The sequence below is a fragment of the Spodoptera frugiperda genome, chromosome 27 (assembly GCF_023101765.2).
Source record: "Spodoptera frugiperda isolate SF20-4 chromosome 27, AGI-APGP_CSIRO_Sfru_2.0, whole genome shotgun sequence".
Lineage (NCBI taxonomy): Eukaryota > Metazoa > Arthropoda > Insecta > Lepidoptera > Noctuidae > Spodoptera > Spodoptera frugiperda.
In genome coordinates, this window is record NC_064238.1 from 2,362,454 (window position 1) to 2,383,279 (window position 20,826).

The 20,826-nt window shown below is 34.0% G+C and overlaps 2 protein-coding genes across 14 annotated transcripts in view; one reads left to right on the forward strand and one right to left on the reverse strand.

Annotated features, from left to right (window-relative positions):
• The first annotated feature begins 56 nt into the window (after positions 1-56).
• LOC118263667 (N-acetylgalactosaminyltransferase 6) lies at positions 57-17,248 on the forward strand. 2 transcript variants are annotated; one of them, XM_035575783.2, is made up of 13 exons: positions 57-237; positions 795-1,005; positions 1,760-1,811; positions 2,488-2,799; positions 7,849-8,037; positions 8,740-8,917; positions 10,916-11,033; positions 11,498-11,608; positions 12,097-12,255; positions 12,727-12,789; positions 13,129-13,265; positions 13,736-13,847; positions 14,233-17,248. In XM_035575783.2, the coding sequence occupies exons 2-13, from the start codon at positions 799-801 to the stop codon at positions 14,425-14,427; spliced, it is 1,833 nt and encodes a 610-aa protein (XP_035431676.1). In that variant the 5' UTR covers positions 57-237; positions 795-798; the 3' UTR covers positions 14,428-17,248. The 2 variants fall into 2 exon arrangements, with proteins under 2 accessions (XP_035431676.1, XP_035431675.1); XM_035575782.2 differs by lacking the exon at positions 57-237 and adding an exon at positions 419-532.
• A 44-nt stretch (positions 17,249-17,292) lies between these two features.
• Positions 17,293-20,826, reverse strand: part of LOC118263566 (teneurin-m-like) — a 432,136-nt gene continuing 428,602 nt past the window's right edge. For all 12 annotated transcript variants that reach the window (XM_050705328.1, XM_050705326.1, XM_050705337.1 and 9 more), the window contains 2 exons: positions 20,436-20,807; positions 17,293-20,354 (listed from right to left, as the gene is read on the reverse strand). In XM_050705328.1, coding sequence (XP_050561285.1) covers positions 19,998-20,354; positions 20,436-20,807 — 729 coding nt within the window. In that variant the 3' untranslated portion in view covers positions 17,293-19,997. The remainder of the gene's footprint in view (positions 20,355-20,435; positions 20,808-20,826) is intronic.

Sequence of the window (20,826 nt, forward strand, 5' to 3'; positions counted from 1 at the left end):
ATAAGAAGAGATAAGATAGATAGGATGGTTTTACTAGTATCTTTTTACATTAGTAGTGTGCGCTAGCACCTAGCACCGGGCGGTTTAGTTTTTTGTATTTCGTTCGGCCGTGCATTCGTGTCTTATTAAAAATCTTGTTTTTCTTTCATGGTGATGTATCAAAACATCTTTTGTAATTTTATTGGTTTATCCTCGTGAAACGGTAGTATTCACATAAAGCCGTGACAGATATATTGTGTGAGTGTTTAAAGATACAAAAATATCAACAATATCTTTCTTCATTACTGTTTATTTACTTTTATCAATATATTTTTATATCGTTAGTAATACTATTGCAGCAATTATTCTGATATAAATTCGTATCATCGGTATTTTGACCTAATGAAAATTGATTAATTATGATAATTTATCAGTTTCGCTCTTATCAGTTTATCAGATAATATTGGGCTATCGGAAACCATACTATCCTATTAAAATCCATAAAAATTAGCGTCAGTATTTGTAAGTCTAGTGTGAAAGTAATTATGTATAAGTACGTAATTATCTATGTTTAAAAATTGCAGTTAAACAGTGTCAATCAATTAATTTTTTTATGAACATAATACTTTTTTATTGTTTCTGAAATCAAACTAACTATTTCGATCTCTGTGTATTCAAATATTATTCTTATGAATATGTAAAGGAAATACTTTGTCCAAGGATTCATTCTTAATAAAAAAAAAACCATTGGATCATATTCATTTTTATTCTATTAATTTTATTCTTTTAATTTTTTTTTTTTATATTTGTTTCAGCATAATGGCTATCTCAAGGCGTCAAATATTACGCCTTCTAAGGGTCCGCAATCTTCTAATGCTGACTCTGATAGCTCTACTGCTGTACATAGTTAAATTGCTGAACAACCTTGATGCTGGCAACCAATTTTCAAATCAAGCTCTTGAAGTGATCCGCGCACCACTAAGGTTCCGACAGGATAAAGACCTTTTTGTACCAGCTAATTTAAATGTGAGTAAAAAAATATTATTTGTTTAATAAATACTATAGAATTTTTTTATGAGAAATATATTCATATTACTTTTTAATAGGTACTGTATTTTAATTGTATTCATTTCATTATCTTTTTATAAACAATATAATATCATTCCTTTAGAGTTTTGAATAAACATTATTGTTTTAAAAATAAGGAGTTGATGACATAGAATTAGTCATGTATGATAATGTATGTGTAGACTCCATAAATGAATTTCAACGAGATGTGTTGGTGTTTCTCTACTAGAGTTAATTGACCCTAAACAGTAAACAGGTCTAGCTGCTAAATATTAATGACCTCAGACATATATAGACACCAGCGGGTCAATTTACTCCAATATTCCAATTTTCTTTATCACATATGAGATAATTTTTATTTATTAATTTTTAACTTTATAGTTACATTGTGGTTTTAGATTTAAAAAGAATCTAATATATCCTATCAGATTCTATATAAATAATGGCATCTATTTTATATTTATGGCAATAGACTTGCTCCATATTACATGGGATTCATAATAAAAATGGCTAAAACTGGTTATTACATTTAACATGTAAACCTCTACTTAGTTCTTTGGGGAAATAAATGTGTGATGTTAAGCAAAAAATATCAAAGATATTTTATTTATTAACAAGTTTTCCATTTGGGCTATTGTGTGCTGCCACTGAAGCTTGCATTGTAACTAGGTAGCATATTATATTTTTTTATCATTGTATTTTGTTATTACAGAAAATCGACTGGCATGACTATGTTTTGTTAGAACATGAAAGGAAACGAGTGGGTGAGTATTATCTACTGATTAGCATAAAATTGTAATGCGGGTTTTAATCTTTCAACTTAAATTACCTAGTAAATATTATTTAATACGATTTTATTTATTTTTTATTTCAAATTGTTGTTCTGGGGCATGGTGTAATGTGTATGTCAATTTGTTATTTATTTGATTTGTCTAAGAATTATAGTTTGGGGTCCATGTTTTTTTTAGTACTGTAATTTTAAATTATAGAACCATTTATGGGTAATGTTGTACATAGGCTCAGATTCAGAACACAAATTCCTTCTGTTGTTTACACATTCAAAAAATGTTTACTTAATGTTGCAAGCATTGAGTAGTAAACATTGGATTACCTCATATTGACACATAGTTACTCAAGTTACATTGATAGAATACTAAAGATATCTTGCATACAAGTGGAACAAAAACAATACATTATTTCAAACATAACATCATCAGCAGAAGGCATCCATTGTTAACTAAAGGCTTCTTAGGAAGGGTGAGGATTGCCCCTTTTCCTACTCCTAATTGGTGATTCAAGGATAGTTAGATCAGTACAGTAAGCTATTTTCTTGGTCGTAGTTTTCGGACATCCCCAAGTCTTAAGACTTGCAAAACATATATATCATTCTCTAGATAATATAAAGATACTGTTGTTTATTAATGTTTTGTTCTCTCCTAGGGATTGGTGAACACGGAAAACCAGCGTTTTTGTCAAAATCAGAAAGTGAACACGAACAGGCATTGTATTCTGTGAATGGTTTCAATGGTGCACTGAGTGACAAAATTCCACTGAACCGTTCTCTTCCTGACATTCGGCATGCTAAATGTGCCACGAGGCTGTACATTGCGTCTTTGCCTACTGTGAGCGTAGTGGTTCCCTTCCACAACGAGCATTGGAGTACGCTGCTCAGGACTGCATTTAGCGCTTTGCTACGTTCACCCAGCACTCTGTTGAGGGAAGTTATTCTAGTCGACGATGCGAGTACCAAAGGTAAGATTTCTAGTTGTTAATTTGATAAAAAAATCCTTATTCCCTGATAGGTTTGCGATGCATTTGTGACTCTTGTGGAACTGCAACTGAGTTAAAACTGCGTTGAGGATAGGAGCTACGTACGACATCCAATCATGGGTGTCATCTACTTGTTTGCCTTTCCAAACTATAAACAAATATTACTTATTACAAATTTAATGTGATAGACGGCGACTTGGTGTCGAGCACGTGCATTCTAGACTTCGTGCTTCAGAATTAGTTAAAGAGATTTTCGGCATCTTTCTTTGTCTAAACCGGGAGTACTTGACTGTTGGTAGCACTTACCTGGAACTATAGTTTTAAATACTCAAGTGACGCGGACATAGAAATCTTCGTATTGATTTAATAAGTTATTAATATGGATATGCCACGTTTAAAAGAGAAAGGTAGAAGACCTGTATTGGAATTTCGGTATTGTACAATTAAAGGACCTTGACTTTCAACGTAAGTCAAGGTCACGGTTATTGAATGGGAGCAACTTCATATTGTCGACCTCGAGACATCGCGAGCAGGGCCGGATTTCATTTTCAAATCAAAATTATAACGTTCTTTTATCGCTTGATGGCTCTCATATATTAATGCGAATGCGATTTCATGATAATTATGTTGTTATATGTTATATATTATATGCCGTTAAAACTGCTGTTTCTTAATCGGCCCTTATTCTTATGACATTCACGCCGTGAATTTCACGGAAGGAACGTGGTATCTGGTATCTATTTGAAATACTGTTTTGCTTACGTCAAAGGCATGACAAAATTTTGTTGAGAAATGTCTGATAAAGCAATCAATAAGATTTACCTGCCTATTGATGCGTAAACAGTTCAGGTGTATGCACATCCCACCCAAAACATAAATGTGAAAGGATGCCAAGTTCGATAATATTGGAATGCTTCGCCTATAAAAGAAGTGAGATCTAAATAAGTACCAAGTTCCATACACAGACCTCAGTTAAAAATGATATAACAAGTTGGCAAGTTTTCACACACTTTGTTATAAACCTACTAAACGCAATGAGAAAGTATATAATTTTCTATTAAAACTTGCCAAGTTATATCATTTTTAACTGAGGTCTGTGTATGGAACTTGGTACTTATTTAGATCTCACTTCTTTTATAGGCGAAGCATTCCAATATTATCGAACTTGGCATCCTTTCACATTTATGTTTTGGGTGGGATTTCATTTATTTTTGTAAGGTTTATTTTCTTTTTTTCTTATTTTACTTTACTTTGACTTTTAGGTCGGTACGACCATTGGAAGATATAGATATTTTTTTTGTTTTAGTTCCTTAGGGGTATGAATTTACACCTTCATTATTTTTAAAACCGACTCACACTTGGCCATTTTCAGATTTTTTCCTTTACCTTGACCTAAAGACCTACCTCCATGCCAAATTTCAAGTCAATACGACTATTGGAAGTGGTTTAGGTTTTTGATGAGTGAGTGAGTCAGTCAGTGAGTGTATAGTAAAAATAGCGATTTTCTGACGTCAATATCTCAAGATCTACAATAGGTACATTAATGAAATTTTGTATTTTAGATAAGTAAGTAGATCTCGATAGATACTAGAAATTTCATATGCGTAGATAAAATAGATTTTGAGTTATAGGTGGGTCGAACTTGGCCCGAAATGGTTCGTGTAATATAACCCACGGCCGGTGTGTCGGTTTTTTTGCTCGAACTTGGCGGACACACTGCCGTGTGTCTAGATACCTTGTGCTTCTTAAAGAACTGGAATGTCTCTTAGTAATTTAAATGTACCTACTAGCAGACCCGACAGACCTCTTTTCTTAAGAAATTAACTCAGAGATTACAAATCATTTGCAAAAAAGGATTTAACTATTTCTATATTTAGATGTTTATACGTCTAGACCTCTGGATTCAAGTTTTGAGCTTAGCAACATATCTAATTAGTGATTCATTTCTATTTATAAATATTTAGAAAGTGCCGTTTGTTTATTTTTGTAGAACATTAGCTTTTGTTGTATCGATATTTTGAAACGATTGGTATTGTAAAATAAAGTAATAACGTCGTTCCTAATTATTAAGCTGTTACCTATATAGTTTTTATTGTAATAGGGCTTTTAATTGGCCGTTGGTGGCCTACTTATTATGCCTAAATCTAGCCCTAGCCGCGAGGCGAGGCTGAATAGTATTGATCTACTCATTGAATATTCACAAATGGTCCGGATGGTTACTAAAATAAATCTTATAGTCCATTTGGGAGATGTAAGTTAGTACTTAAGTTTTTTTATCGAGTTTATGTTTCCTTGCGTCGTATTCTTCAGTATTTATTTCTGCATTATTTTCTTTAGCACGATCTCTCTCTACTTACTTACTTACTTGTTGACCAACATGTTGGGCTGGGACCACAAGGCTCTTTCCCTTCCCTTTTTCCGGCCACATCTCTCTAGGTTGTTTCCATTTGCGGCCGGTCGGTTTCATCAAGTTTTATATATGGAATAAATAAATGTAGAAGCTACTTGTTTCCAACGCACGCTCGTAATCGGATTTTTTGTTTATTTTTTTTTTATGTCGTGAGCATGAACTGCGCGAAGGCCATTGCAACCTATATAATTATTTTGCCTACCAAAATGGAATCTTGATTCCGAGTTTAATATTCAACATAGTGAAGGGAACTGCATACAACTACTAGTTTTATTTTTGTTGCTTAATATTGCTATAATTATAATATTTAAGTGAGTACTATTGAGTATAATACCTGCATTATAATCGATTTCTGTCTGTACCATAGTTAATTACTTAGGTACCTGCCTATCTTATCATACCTACACTAATTAGCAAAATGCTTAATTAGACACGTGTCGTATTTACACTTAAAGTGAATGGGAATTAGAATTCATTTCAATTAGGTATTTGTTTTTCCATAATACTGTGGTTTTACGACTCACTCGCATACATAACGGTTTGATTAAATTCAATAGTGTTAGATTCAGTCCGAAACATATTTGTTTGCCAATTTTTATTTTAATAAAATGTTTTCTTTACGGATACAAATAAATATTTAAAATGTTGTTTACTAATTCGCTGGAGGAGTCGTTGCAAGTGCGAATGCCGATTCAATTTAGGGTTGAGAAAAGGATTAGTGGAGAGGTGTTGGTAATATTTCTTAAAAATAACTCGGAGTCAGAAATATGACAATAGGTTTATCCCTATCACATGGGACTCATAACTGTTAATAGTAGATATTAGGTAAATTCCAGTACCTATGTATGTGCAATTTATTGTCCTTCTTCGCCTGCCCTTCCTAGGTAAATGGTACGACGTTATATTTTCTTTATCACATTGTATTAATTTGTATAGCCAACACAAGTAAGCACAGCATACAATATAAACAGCTGATACATATTTCCAATACGACCTTCTTATTTCTAAACCAACAAACAGTATTGGCTTCCTATTGTTACGGTCCAACGATTTTATATGGATGTTAACATTATTAGCTATGGATTGTGCGTATGCTAATTAATGCTATTACTTGGACTTTTGTATACAAATAACTGTACCAGTTTATATACAGTATGTATTGCAATACAATGTAAAGATTTTATAGGTACGTACATTTGTTTTGCTATGAAATGGAAATATGTACACACTCCAATATTGTTTATTACTATAGGCATGTATCGCTGCTTGAGTTACTTTACTGTTTATTGCAAGTGTTTAGTTATTAACACGAAGTTTACATTGTCAATTAACAATACAATAAATGTTTATAAGTAGCCACGTGGGTGGTTCAAAATATTCGAATCGCTTGTATAAAACATTTGTAAAGTTGTAATTTTTCGATATATTATGTACTATTAGCTTTCTGGTTTTCCCCGTTCCCGTAGGATTTTCAGGAACTCTTAGGATTAAACGTATCCAATGACCGTCTCCTCGTCATCTGGTTCTAAGCTACCTCATCGCCAATTTTCAGTGAAAACGATTTAGGCGTTCTTGAATTATTTATACTTATTTTGTTTTATCAGACTTATCAGAATGTTTCCATAACTTAACCGTTCGTAGTTTTCTTTTATAGGTAGGTACATTTATTTTCTTATTTATACAAATGTTTTAGGGCAAGGGCTGTCTTGTCCACCTATGGGACATAGATTTTGAGTAATTAAAATTAATAACTTTGCCGTTGACAAGGTCCTCTCGAGATGTATTCTAGGTCAGTTAGTTTAGGTTTAGTTTTACTATGTTTTATCGTTTAACCCATTGGGAAATCTTTCTATAAGAAAATTATTTTTATTTACATATTCGAAACATCAATCAAAGAATTCATGTTGTGATCTCAATATTACTTCGTCATTCTTTATGTGACTATGATCGTGCATTCGTCGATGTATTCATAAGTCATAATATTATTGTAAACTGTTATTTACAATTACGTATTGTTATAACATAATCATTCCGACATTGTAGCTACCAGTGATCCATGTGAATGGATTCCGTGTGCTGCTTCTAAAGAAATACCAACTGGTCTGCTAGTTTCCTATTGCTTTTTTTTTTTGAGGGGGAAAAACATCCTATGACTTCTCCCCCCTTGGGCGAGGTGAGAGGAGTGTCAGACTCTTACTGACTAAAAACCACCCCGTTCTTTCTCCTGCTTTTCAAGCCGGAACCCGGTAAACCCGCTAGGTAGTTCGCAGCTCCGGATCAGGCATCAGCCCTGCTGGGCCCCATCTGTGAAGTTTCTTATTGCTAAGAAAATATTATTGTTTAGTTCTCGTACAGCTACATAAATATGTTTATGTAGTAACTAAGTTAGTATGTTTGTGGGCTCTTGGTATTATGCTAAGAGAGAGCAATGTTTTGTATCTTTTCATTCAGGATATGCTTCTGTTCCGTAGCGCCATACAATTGTCAAGGTTGCAAACTAACTCACGATGCAGGAAATGTTAGAAAATTATAATATCAAGACACAAGATAAAAAAAGAATAATGTTTCTAATAATGAAAGGAACACGCAATTTTATAATAATCCTTCTTTTAATTTTACAGATTTTTTAAAGGAAAAATTAGAAGTATATTTAGCAGAACATATGCCGAAGGTGAGAGTCATAAGGCTGGAGAAGCGCAGTGGCCTGATCACGGCTCGTTTAGCTGGTGCGAAGGTAGCCACGTCTGATGTCCTGGTCTTCCTGGATTCCCACACCGAAGCCAACGTCAACTGGTTGCCGCCACTACTAGGTCTGTGTATGTATTAGTTTGCTGTTGTACATTTATATTTAAATGCATGACACATGTAATCTGAACCTGTAGTATCCTAAAGGTAAGCGTCCACAGGCCCGCATCGCACGCATCGCACGCATCGCACGCACCGTACGCAACGGATTTTAGTTTGCCTTGTATAGAAACTCATACAACTGCGTCCACTAATCCGCATCGTACAGACCGCATCATCGGCAATGCCTACGTACTGATGACGTCATACGGAATGCATACGATGTGTACGATGCGGGTCTGTGGACGCTTACCTCAAAAGCGCATTTATTGTTTTGTTGCTACGTCATCTTAGAATGTAAGAGTAACCTCTTTACTGACGGTATATGGAACACAATAAAAGTACATTATGTCACGCGTAGTTCTACGTTCATATCAGGGATTAACGCTATTGGCATTATCCAATATTGAGTATCTAAGACTTATCTTAGGTAATGCCAATAGTATTAAATCTGTTTTTTATAACGGCGAAGTTTCAGTAGATTAATAATAAAAAGACAAATTTTACTTTTATGCTGAAGCCAGTTTTCGTAAATCAAAAAGGTAAGTTGCGCAAATAACAGTTTGCGCAGACGTTTGCTCAATCTTTGCGCAACACCAATTACCTATTATAGTAAAGAGTCTTTTTAAATGATATTATCTGAAGAGTATATATTTTCTTTCACACAGAACCGATAGCCTTGGACTACCGAACAGTTGTATGTCCGTTTATTGACGTGGTCGCGTACGACACGTTTGAGTACCGCGCGCAAGATGAAGGCGCCAGAGGTGCTTTTGATTGGGAGTTCTTCTACAAGCGGCTGCCTATACTGCCTAAGGACGAAAAGAATATGCCTGAACCTTTCGAGTAAGTACATCTTATCTATTCTTTGTATGTGGTCATTGTCCTAATGTATTATCTATATATTACACATAGGCATAAATAAAATAAACTTTGATAATATTTTTTTATTACACTTAGGAAATTACATATTTGAATTGATACGATCTTGATATACTTAATTGTTATTTTTTGTATCAGTTTTCTGAAATCTCAAGCAGCAAACGTTTATACTAAACAGTATTAGATAACTTATCTACGAATTAAAAACAAATGCATGTAAATCAGATAAGTCAAGCGTACACTAGGTTAAGTAACATTTTTCATACCAAAATAGATTTTATTGCTTTCTAATGACGGTTTTAATTTGGTTGACTGAGTGTAAATGTAATGTTCATGGGTATTAACTTGGTTGGATACACTTATTAGTTGTTAATGCACTTATTTGTTTAGTTTTATTCTACTATTGATCCTAATGCACTTTCCTAGTTAGTTAGATAATGTCTTGACTCATTATACCCAAAATTTGTGTTTTGTCTAGATTAGTCAATAGTTATGTAAAACTCTTTCGTAACCAAGATACTGACTAATGCAGGCTATACACCTATAGATTTAACTGTATAGTTAAACTATCGAACAATCGAAAGGTCCATAGTCCATACAACCTACTCGTCTTCAGTTAAAACTGTCTAGTTCAACTGTTCGCTCTACACACATTACACGTTGGGTGGTGAAAGTCATCCTATGATTTTGATGCGAGGGTCTGAACCCGCTGGTACCACCGAGCTGGTAGCTAAATAAGGAATTTCTATTTCGAAATTCTTAAGCAATAGGCTTTTACATAGTTATAATTAAACTAGCTACTTCCGCGCGGTTTCACCCGCACTGCTCGGCTCCTATTGGTCATAGCGTGATGTTTTATAGCCTATAGCCTTCCTCGATAAATGCACTATCCAACACAAAAAGAATTATTCAATTCGGATCAGTAGTTCCGGAGATTAGCGCGTTCAAACAAAAAAACAAACAAACAAACAAACAAACAAACTCTTCAGCTTTATATTATTAGTATAGATGGTTAGTAACACAAATAGTTGACAGATAAAAATTAACATCATACATTACGTTTCTGTCGAAACTGGTGACGATTCTTACCGGAAGCATTAATATTTTCGATTAAAATTATGTAGTATTGTAAAATGATAACTCGGTTAATGGAATTAATTCACTTTATAGGATAACATAATAATGATAATATCAGTACAGTAAGTGGTAATTCCATCATTTGTTTTTTATGTGATGCTATCGATAAATTGTACGTGCCTAGGTATTTGTTGTCAACTGGTGGGCTTAAGTTTTATTTTAATAATAGGTCCACCAACAATTGTATACTCAATTTCAATTATAAGCTTGTAATGCAACACGGTACACTCCAGGTTTCATGGGATATTTGGCCACAGAGTCTGTTCTACTTTAATAGAATCCAATAAAAAAACCGATTGTTGGCATTTTTTGGCATCCAGTTTAAAATAAAGATATAATTAATTAATTGAAATTGAGTGTACCCTACTTTGTTTGGATGTTATTTAATAGCAACATTTTAACAACACACATACAAATATATATTTTGGGCTATATTTTTGCATTAGGTTTTTCTTAACAATACTATTTAATAATTTTAGTATGCCACATCGATTAAAACTTCTTAGCCGGTGTTCATTACTCCGGTATGGCAATAAACCCTGTAATATGTAAATAGACTCTATAATATGTGTAAAGCGGAATAAAAGTGTATATCAGACCAGATGCGTATCCAGTCCTTAAATAAGAGTGTGGGTGTGTGAAAGTGAGTCTTTACCGTACTTTTATGTTGGGGTCTCGCCTGGATTGAATAATAGCACGTCCAATTCTGCCTATCCATTTTAAAATACTTAACTTGTGATATTACATTATCATTTTCCTAATAACAATAATATCCAACAGTTTGGTGAGCCAATCGATTAATTTATTTTGTCGCTTTCCTTGTAGGAGTCCTGTTATGGCCGGTGGTTTATTCGCAATATCGCGCAAATTTTTCTGGGAGCTCGGTGGATACGACCCTGGCTTGGACATCTGGGGAGGAGAACAGTACGAGCTTAGTTTTAAGGTATGTGAATGTTTTTCTTGTATATTTTAATTATTTATTTTTATAAGACAATCAACAGCAAGACAATAATTAAAATTAACAGTACCTACAGTAAGGCTAATTACTAATTACAGGTTATACCAGATTTATCTGTGGTTATACATAGTTCAGTTACAGAATGTACAAAATATTATACATAGATTTCGTGTTTGGTCAGAAGCAGTTGCTTCCCTTTTGTATATGTATGAAATTAAGTTAGGTTAATTGGTTTATGAAAAGAACATAAGGAAGGTAATAACTTTTCATTAGTATCAAAGAGTATTTATTTTACTGTGAAATATCGAAAAGCCGTAAAATAAGTACAATCTTTTCCACTACTAGATGACATCTAGTAGTTGTTATTACATGCCACGATAACTTTTACCTTACCTGCTTAATTAATAATACAGATAGGTATAATATCAGTTATATATGTTTAATTACAGATATGGCAGTGCGGTGGTCGTATGATAGACGCGCCATGTTCCCGCGTCGGTCACATCTACCGCAAGTTCGCGCCCTTCCCCAATCCTGGACATGGTGACTTTGTTGGCAAGGTATTTGGTTACTACATGTTTCTTTCATACAATTTGTCGAGTGAACATTTTTGATGATGTTATGTTATTAATGTAGGAGTTGCGAATCGTTAATAAAATACTGATCAAAATAATTTAAGCCTCTGGATTGAATTATTAACTACGAGAGCGCGTTCGAACTCTGATTGGCCGATGCGAATGAACCAACCAATCCATACGCCAAACGCGCTCTCTTTTCGATCTTGTTAAACATAAAACCGATTGACTCGCCCTCAGTTGATTTGATAGAAAGCAGTCTCTGATAAAATTGAACTTAATTATGATAAAGCCTCTTATGTAGAGGTGACCCACTGTCCACCAGTAAACTGCTATGGGCTGTTATAAAATTATGATGGAACCAAACAATGATTTTCTCTCAGCAAATTGGTGCTAGATATATTTAGTCCACTTCCGTAGATAGATCTGTTCCTGTAGTAAATAAAATAATCTTTCATACAATTCCTTTTCAGAACTACCGCCGTGTCGCCGAAGTATGGATGGACGAGTACGCGCAGTTCCTATACGCAAGACGTCCTCACTACCGTAACATTGATCCCGGCGACATCTCCGAACAGAAGGCGCTGCGAGAGAAACTGCAGTGCAAGCCTTTTAGGTGGTTCATGACGCAGGTAAGCATATTGTTATAATTAGGATAAGTTGAGTATAAATGGCCGTATAGTAGAGATGACTAACAACAAAAAAATTAGGAACAAAAATGGAAATCTTCAAATATTTTTTAAAATTTGGTATTTATCTCTCCCTACTTTATTTGTTCACTTCTTTATCGCACTTTATTATCAATATAGTTTATATTGATAATAAAGTGCGATAAAGAATTATATATATATAAAGAATTATATATATATTATTATCAATAAAGTGCGACATTAGCTGTGATTCCTTGTAATTGGAGAAGGACAAACCTACTTATCTGTGTTTATGATTGTATGTAATATGTGTATTCTCTGTAAGGATTCCTTATGATAAATAAATAAAGTTCACTTCACCATATATTTACTACTCTATAGTTACTATAGAAATGATTGAAATAATGATCTTCCGACATACGTTAGTGATTGTATTAACCTATATTTTTTCAGATCGCGTTTGATCTAACAGCCAAGTACCCGACGGTAGAGCCGAAACCATTCGCTAAAGGACGTGTAAGTAACTAGTATTTATAAATAATCTAGCCCAGTAAATATGACAAGTCAGCCAAACTTAGCTCGTGGGTGAATATGTTTCGGTGTTTCTTCTCAGAGTAGTTAGGAAATGACGAACTTATCTCATCACTCGTCATTCTCTTACTTAGTACGAGTTTTTACATAAAAGGATTTAGTAATCTTTATGATTGATGACAGCCACTAAATTTAAAATACACCGGTTAGAAGTGATTGATCTGCATACAAAGAGCTTAACTAGATTTGATTGCATTGTATCACTATATAAGATAGTGACCAATCATAATGTATTAGTATAATATCTAACATTTATATGTCCAGGTGCGGCCGGTATCCAACACGAACGTGTGTATAGACGCGCGCAACGGGGAGAAGCTCGAGAGACTGAGCATCACAGACTGCGCTGAAGTCAGCGATCCTGAACAGAACTTCGTCTTCTCCTGGCATAAGGATGTCAAGTCAGTATTTGTATTAATTCTATTTTTTTCTGCGTAGCACAGCCATGCGTCGGAACGAACGGGTGGCTTGACCGATCATATCTTTTTTTTATGGAACACGCCAGTAATCGGGCAGACGTATCACCTGATGGTAAGCAATCGCCGCCGCCCATGGACACTTGAAACACCAGAGATGTTACAAGTGCGTTGCCGGCCTTTTGGGGTTTAGGAATTAAGGGGTTGTTGGGGAATCAGGGATTGGGAAGATTGGGAAGGGGGGAATTGGGCCTTCGGTAATCTCACTCACACAACGAAACACAACGCAAGCGTTGTTTCACGTCGGTTTTCGGTGAGGTCGTGGTATAACTCCGGTCGAGCCGGCCCATTCGTGCCGAAGCATGGCTCTCCCACACTTAATCTTGCGTTTTATACAGCCGTAAGCACTTGTAGATCTATTTTTATTTATATTAATTAATTTATTGTGTTTCCAGAGTATCATCCCGCAACATGTGTTGGGATCTCCCCGAGACTGCGGACGAGAGTCGCATTAAGCTGTTCTCATGCCATCTTGGTGGTGGCAATCAGTTGTGGAGATACCTTACGGTATGTGGCTTTTTGTAAATTTGTTGCACACTCCCGTATTTACTATTAAGACTGTTATTGAGATAATTTTAAAATCCACCTATTACATGGGACTTACAACATAAATTGTGAAAAGTGGGTGTACATTTTAGAGTGGCATGATTTGCACCTCTGCCTACCCCTTCGGGGATTAAAGGCGTGACGATATGTATGTATATATGTTTTAAGGCCCATTTTCTGGTATTAGACTAAACAAAATAACGTCAACATCCATTGTTCCTCTGCCCACGTTTATCAGAGGTTTATTGTAGGGTCACAATTTTGTACTGAGAATCTCAGAATACGAAAAATTTTAATGCTACAGGCAGTATATATTATGTACTTATGGACATAAATGCTTTTACAGGACACGAAACAAATAAAACACGGTTCAGGCGAACACTGCATAGACTGGCGCCCAACGACCAGAGACCTTTTCATCAACACCTGTGACCTAGCTAGCGAGACCCAGCGGTGGACCGTGGACTTCGTGGACGAAGAAATGATGGCCAAGTGGAGCTTAGCCAAAACCAGAGTCACTGGACCCATAGAAGACCCCTAATTGACGCAAGTAAGATCCCGTGTTTTGTAAAAGTTGGGTAATATTTCTGTTGAATGAAACAATTTTTATTGTTTGGTCAAGGCGTGGATGGATACTTAAATCAGTCTTGTTTGGTTTTAAATTTATATATATGAGGTGTTCTAGAACAAACGCTTTTCCTTTAGTCGTGGTTTAGGTCTTTAATTTAATTGAATATTTGTGTTTTACACTTAGAAAGTTCGAAAACAAAAAATCATCCATAATTGTACTTTTTATAGAAAACTTATAAAGTATTTTATTGGTGATCGCGTTTCTAAGGTCCTGTGTTTGTTACATCTTGTAAAGAAATACGCACAGGGCCTACCTTGACATTTAGTAATAAATTCGAAAATGAGTTGATTTCAGTTTGGGACGGCTTCATATGTTACCGTCTAAACACCTTTATTTGAAAAATATTTTTTTTTTTACCAAAAAGTGGTTATGTTTAGGTTCAATATTACTAGTCTAGCTTTGTAGAATGTAAAATTGTAAATAGTTAGGGTTCTTTTGTTAGGGTAGATTATGCAATGTTGCCCGCGGTCGCATTTATACTCGGTAGCTATGTGTCGACTTCGTTGTTATGACATAATATACACTTTAATGTGTAGATCTATAGAAAATTAAATAAATATAAAATGCATCGTTTTAGTTACACCATGTCTAACTCTAGAACGGCTAGACCGAATTTGATAATCTTTGTAACATTCTAAATGTTTTTGGTTCGAAATAATAGAAATGAAACACGAAAAATATATCAAGAAATTAGTTTTTCAATGCATTCGAACATTCCATTTAGGTAGCCTAATATTTTATATTTAAATTAAAATTTCGAACAACAAAATTTTTAATATTTAAATTTCGAACACGATGTTCCTGAAATATTTTAAACCCCATTTTTTATCACATTCCATCACATTATTTTTTTATTTAAATAAAACATCTCATAATAATCTTTAGGGAAAAAAATAAAACCTTCTTGGTGCTATTACTGAGTTGTATAATATAAATCCATAATAATTTTTGTATTATTTTTCAATGTTAACTACCTATATTACCTTTTTAAATGAACATTTTGATACAGTATATTAACCTCTATGCCTATTAATATTGAGACTTGTTTTGATGAATGACTGATTTTATATGGAAGACGTGAAAAACTTATTTTTTAAATTAATGCACTATTGCAAATTGTCGCTTTTAGTCATTACTTTTATGATGTTAAATTGTGTGTGTTTAAATGTAGCTTTTATAATAACTAATAATATTAAAATTATGTATTGTTTTTATTTAAATTATTTATGCATTTTAATACTTCATGTATTGAAATTACCAGTGTATTAAGAGGCTTCTTGTCATAAAGAGGTTATAATCAATAGAAAACAGTTCTCGAAATAATTATATTATTGAAAGTCTTAAAATAAATCTAGTCTGGCTTTCTTTTAATAAATCAATGGTTGGTAAAACTGGCTATTTTGTTCCTTGCTGTTCTATCAATTTTCAATAATAATCAATATTTTGAGTTATTTAGTTGAGTTAACTAATCCTATACTAACTTGCTTCAGAGACATTTAATGATTACTTAAACTCATCCTTAGTAACGATTATGTATCGAAAACAATTGCTAAGGACTTGGTTAAGTAACCATTAAATGACTGAGTACAACTTGTAATTCGGTTGATTCAAATGTATTTAGCATAATATTAATATGGTATTATAACTATTTTTAATTTGTTACAAAAAGTGAAAAGCATAATTATTAGTCATTGTAGAAAATTATTTGTTTATGTTTATGTATTTAAGTATTAAAGATAGCTGAGATTGTAGTAACCATATAAATTAAAGTAGAAGTTACGTATTTCTGACAGTCCAAGTATTAACTAAAATCAGTTAATATTTTCTTTATGAATTACATAATATCACTTTTAACCCCCGAAACTTATGAATACATGAATGATTAAATTGTAATAGTAGTGTTAAAATGTATACTGTAGTATATAGCAGTAGATAAATATTGATGTCATATAAATTGTAAGTAGTTAATGACTTCCAAATGTTAAATTAGAATGTATTTTTAATACGCGCTTTAAGAGGCAAAGGTAGGCCTTAGTCGCCATTGAATGGTCATTTTTGTATGAGGTACGGTCACGGTAGATGTTAAATGATTTTTTTTAAAGAAAGTATTGTATTACCGTGACGATGATTGGGTGATATTTGCCAAATAAGTATGTGAAAGTCGATTCTGTTGTACGTCATTGTTTAAATAGCGTGACCCGTTCACTCCAGTGAATCATAATCCAGTGATTGTATTAATAATAGTATGAACCGAAGTTATTGATAAAATTTTAATATTGGTAAATAAAAGAATATATTTATATCTATTTACTAAAACAGTATGCAACTAAAAAGTAGACTTGTCCTGGTATTTTAGAATTAAAATGGTATCTTTTTCATGCAACTGATTAGTGGTAGAATGAAGACAAAGCTTTCTATTGTTTAAATTTAATGTTCTTTAGATATTATAATTTTTCATTTAGTGAGACTTTGTCGTACAACAGAATGGATATGTTAGAAAATGCTTTGTATGTCGTTGAAGCTATCACTTCGCATTTTGTACAACATAGGCTATGGTGTAGTAATGTTATAGTAAACATGATAATGTTCGTTGTGCTAATATTTTTTGTATATAACTATTGTTGATTTGTTTGTTTAAACGAGTCTATTCCATTGTGAAACATATCACTAGTTGTATATAAGCACTTAAAATTTATTTGTATATTGAAATAAATTATTTTTATAATGCAAACTTCGTATTTTATTTTCATAAAAGGTAGAAATGAAACCAGTATGTTATATTTTAATACTTTTATTACATATTCCATTAGAATACTTTCTATTATTATCGTACATGCTCGCGTGGTCAGCACGCACTCTCCCGACTAACAGAGTATGACTGTTGACTATCTATACACATTCAGAGTATTTTAATGGGGTCTATGCACCATATCTACATACAAATTAAATGCATTACGAGGAAATCAGTTCTACATGTAAATGCTTCGTGTGAAGATCGTACACTGTAAGCTCTCTAAAGAAATCTAGAAGCTGAAGTCTATGGATGTCAAGAGCTGTCACTCAAAACGATTTTCCCGCCAAAAGGTTGATAACCTCATTTTACGCGACAGTCGGAAAGCCGTTTGGATACACATTAAACAATATTATTTATTCCTTGTTCAGTCTATATCCAAACGATAAAAACCTCTCGGTAAAATCCCTTCAATTATGATATATTACAATTCATTGTTATCCTAAAATCCTTATCGGGTTACATTATAAATAATTCAAGCGTAAAGATATGTACAATATTTTTACAGATTACATACTCAATTAAGTACCTATTTACAAATTAGAATTCTTTATACATCATAAAAAAGATAACATACCGCTCTAAATATCACCATGAAATCAATAACTACATTCACAATAGATATATTATTATATTATTAATTAATTTCAAATAAAAATACACCTTAAAGTTCTAAATAAAGAGTAAGACGTATTACATTACAGTATTGCTTCTTTTAGTCACATTTTCCAAAATATCACCAACGCGCGGGCCTTCGGCGCCCGACCCGATAGATTTGAATTTTGAATTTACTTCACCAAATCTATACTTTTTTTGTAAAAAATATTCTCATCCTATCACCGGCCACTCAGTCACCTATCATTAAGTATCTCTAACACAGAATAGACACCACATTTTAAATGAGACACATTTATGGACATATACTATAAATATCTACTTTTTTAATTACAATTTGTGCTTCTCGCTGACTTATCGTTGAGGAAATGTCCTACGAATCACAATAGTATTAACATTTGTAACTGCGCTGCACATGTTACGGCGCGTCGCCGCGTCTGGGGGAGCGCGTAACATGGCCGGGCGGGTACGTGGAGGCGTGGAAACAATAAGTCAGTCTCTAGTAAACGTTCTGTTAAGTCAGCAAGAAGTTTGTTCTAAACGGTTACGATAAGATCTACTGTTCGATTATTGCACAACACATGCAGAATGTACGTATTACGTTGACTGTAACTTTAATTAGTTTAGATTTTATTTAGACTATTTTTTTATTTTTTACTTTGTCAAGCTACTGTTGGGATTATTTTAAGCTACATAGAACTCTGTCGCTCCGTTCGGATAAAATGGCGTAACTACATTACTGAAAAACACGTCTAATGGAATAATGTTGTAATTTTTTTGGGGCGGTACCATTTTTTTCTTTTTTAATTAATTAAAGGAAGTTTTGAAAATAGTGAACATAAAAGGGTCTATTTTCTTGACGTTTCAAGTGAAAGTCTAGTCAGTCTTTCTAAGTCGGCCGTGTAAAGTTCGATTTGTGTCTATGACCAGAGTCATGAGCGTCATTGTTAGGAAAAAAGTGAAATGCAAGTTCACCTCTGTCCCTACCACCGTCGCCCATGTCTAGTGTAGCTCGCACTTTTTGGCGTCACTTGAAAGTACAAGAATCTTCAGAACGACATCTACCTACATTGAAAATAACTGGAGATATTATTTATTTATCGGTTAATAAAAAAGACATATTTAAATTACAATTTCACGCCAAAACATGGGATCTGATCTCTACAAATTTTATGTAACAACTTTAGAAGGCAGTCAGCGATAACGTGGTTCCCTAACAAGCAGAAAATATAGATTTCATTTAATTTGAAGAGTCAGATATATTAGAGGATATAAAATACAAAATTATTGCTAAATAGTGTTAGTATTGCGAAGTAAAAAGACCTTAGGTCTATAAAAGGAACAACTACAAGAATAAAATATACGTTTTTTATTTACAAATACCTAAAATATGTAAGGATTGAACAAAATATTTGGCTAAAACTTAATAGGAATATATGGATTTTGTGATAAATAATAACATCCTACATGATTATTTACGTATAGTTAGCATTATGAAATAATTAAATGGTTAAAAAATATTTCATTGAAATGATAAAAAACATTAAAATTGTGATTGCGTATTGAGTATTTTGGTTCCATGATTTTAAAAGTATTATGCTCTGTTAGTCACGTTATTATTATTCTTTTATTATTTAAGTTTATTTATTTATGACTCGGTACCCTGTAGTGAGTTGTTACGAGATTCAGTTCAGTTCAACGATGAAGGGCATAAAGCAAGTAAAGTAATGTATGAGCTTTGTAACGCATAAGTACGTAACGAAAAAAACATACTTTTTAACATAAAATATCTTTCGGTCTCCAGTCAATCTTAACCTAACCGTAAACTAACATTACAAAACTGTTTCTCCACTCAGTCCTAGCAATAGCTCCTACTATTCGCAACCATCAGTAGCACACCGATCACAGGAGCTCACCCGTCATTCCTATTCACTTATAAACACTTTCATCAGTCCTATAAAAAAATATTTAAGAACTAAATACCGGCGTTCCACATTTGAAACTGCTATTCCTAAAAGAATAGCCAGTGTCAAATCTGGAAATCAAAATGGCGTTGATTTATGGCACGTTAAAATTATGAGCGGTGTCGCGCTCTCCCACTCTTTCTTCGTTTTCTTCTGCTGTCGCGTACAAACACGATATTCGCGGGGTCGTCGGCTAGTTGTGGATACTTAGACACGGAATGGACGTCTCTGGCAACCCAGCCGTCCACAATTCCGTGTGATATAAGTTCTTCTTTCTCTTCTTCCGTCCAAGAGCCTCTGCCCTCCCAGCCTGCTGCAACCAGAGCCTTCTCGCGTTCCCAAGCCCTGGCCGCTGCTCGTTTGTGTGCATGTTTCAGAAGTTTGATCCGTTCTTGGTTAGGATCCACACCGTATCGGAGGACAATGACTGCTTGTGCAGAGCCTTTGCCAACTGCGTGCACTCGGACCTGAAATATCACAAACATAATTTGTAAGTTTCACATCAAATTAACGATATGATATTGGATAAGTGCTTAAAGAATATTTACCTCTAATCCTTGGTCATTAGTTTCATCTTGCGACACGTTGAATTTGCCGGAGAGCCTCCTGAGTTCTTCCAAGTCGTCTCTGATCTTCAGCGTGTTATCCTTTACGAAGTAAAATACGTCTTGATCGTGGATATTGAAGTGGACATCTAAGAAGTACGAGTTGTTGAATACAGTGGTGATCACGTCTTCCACGACGTTGTTAGCTCCGTCTACTACACTGATTAGTGCTTTGCCATCGACCCTTGATATCAAAACTCCTTCACCGAAAACTCCACGTTTGTATGACACTCGTGGCAGCAGGTTTCTTGTGATTGGTTCCATCTTCAGAAGCGGCGTTGGGACAAAGTTCATGTCTGCGAGTTTGTGGCTTATCTGAAAAAGTAAACAATAA

Bases quoted from the DNA above. Each gene is read 5' to 3' on its own strand.
- LOC118263667 (XM_035575782.2), top strand. The intron at 8,918-10,915 runs GTAAGTACATCT...CTTTCCTTGTAG, and splicing joins AATATGCCTGAACCTTTCGA to GAGTCCTGTTATGGCCGGTG. The intron at 13,266-13,735 runs GTCAGTATTTGT...TTGTGTTTCCAG, and splicing joins TCCTGGCATAAGGATGTCAA to AGTATCATCCCGCAACATGT.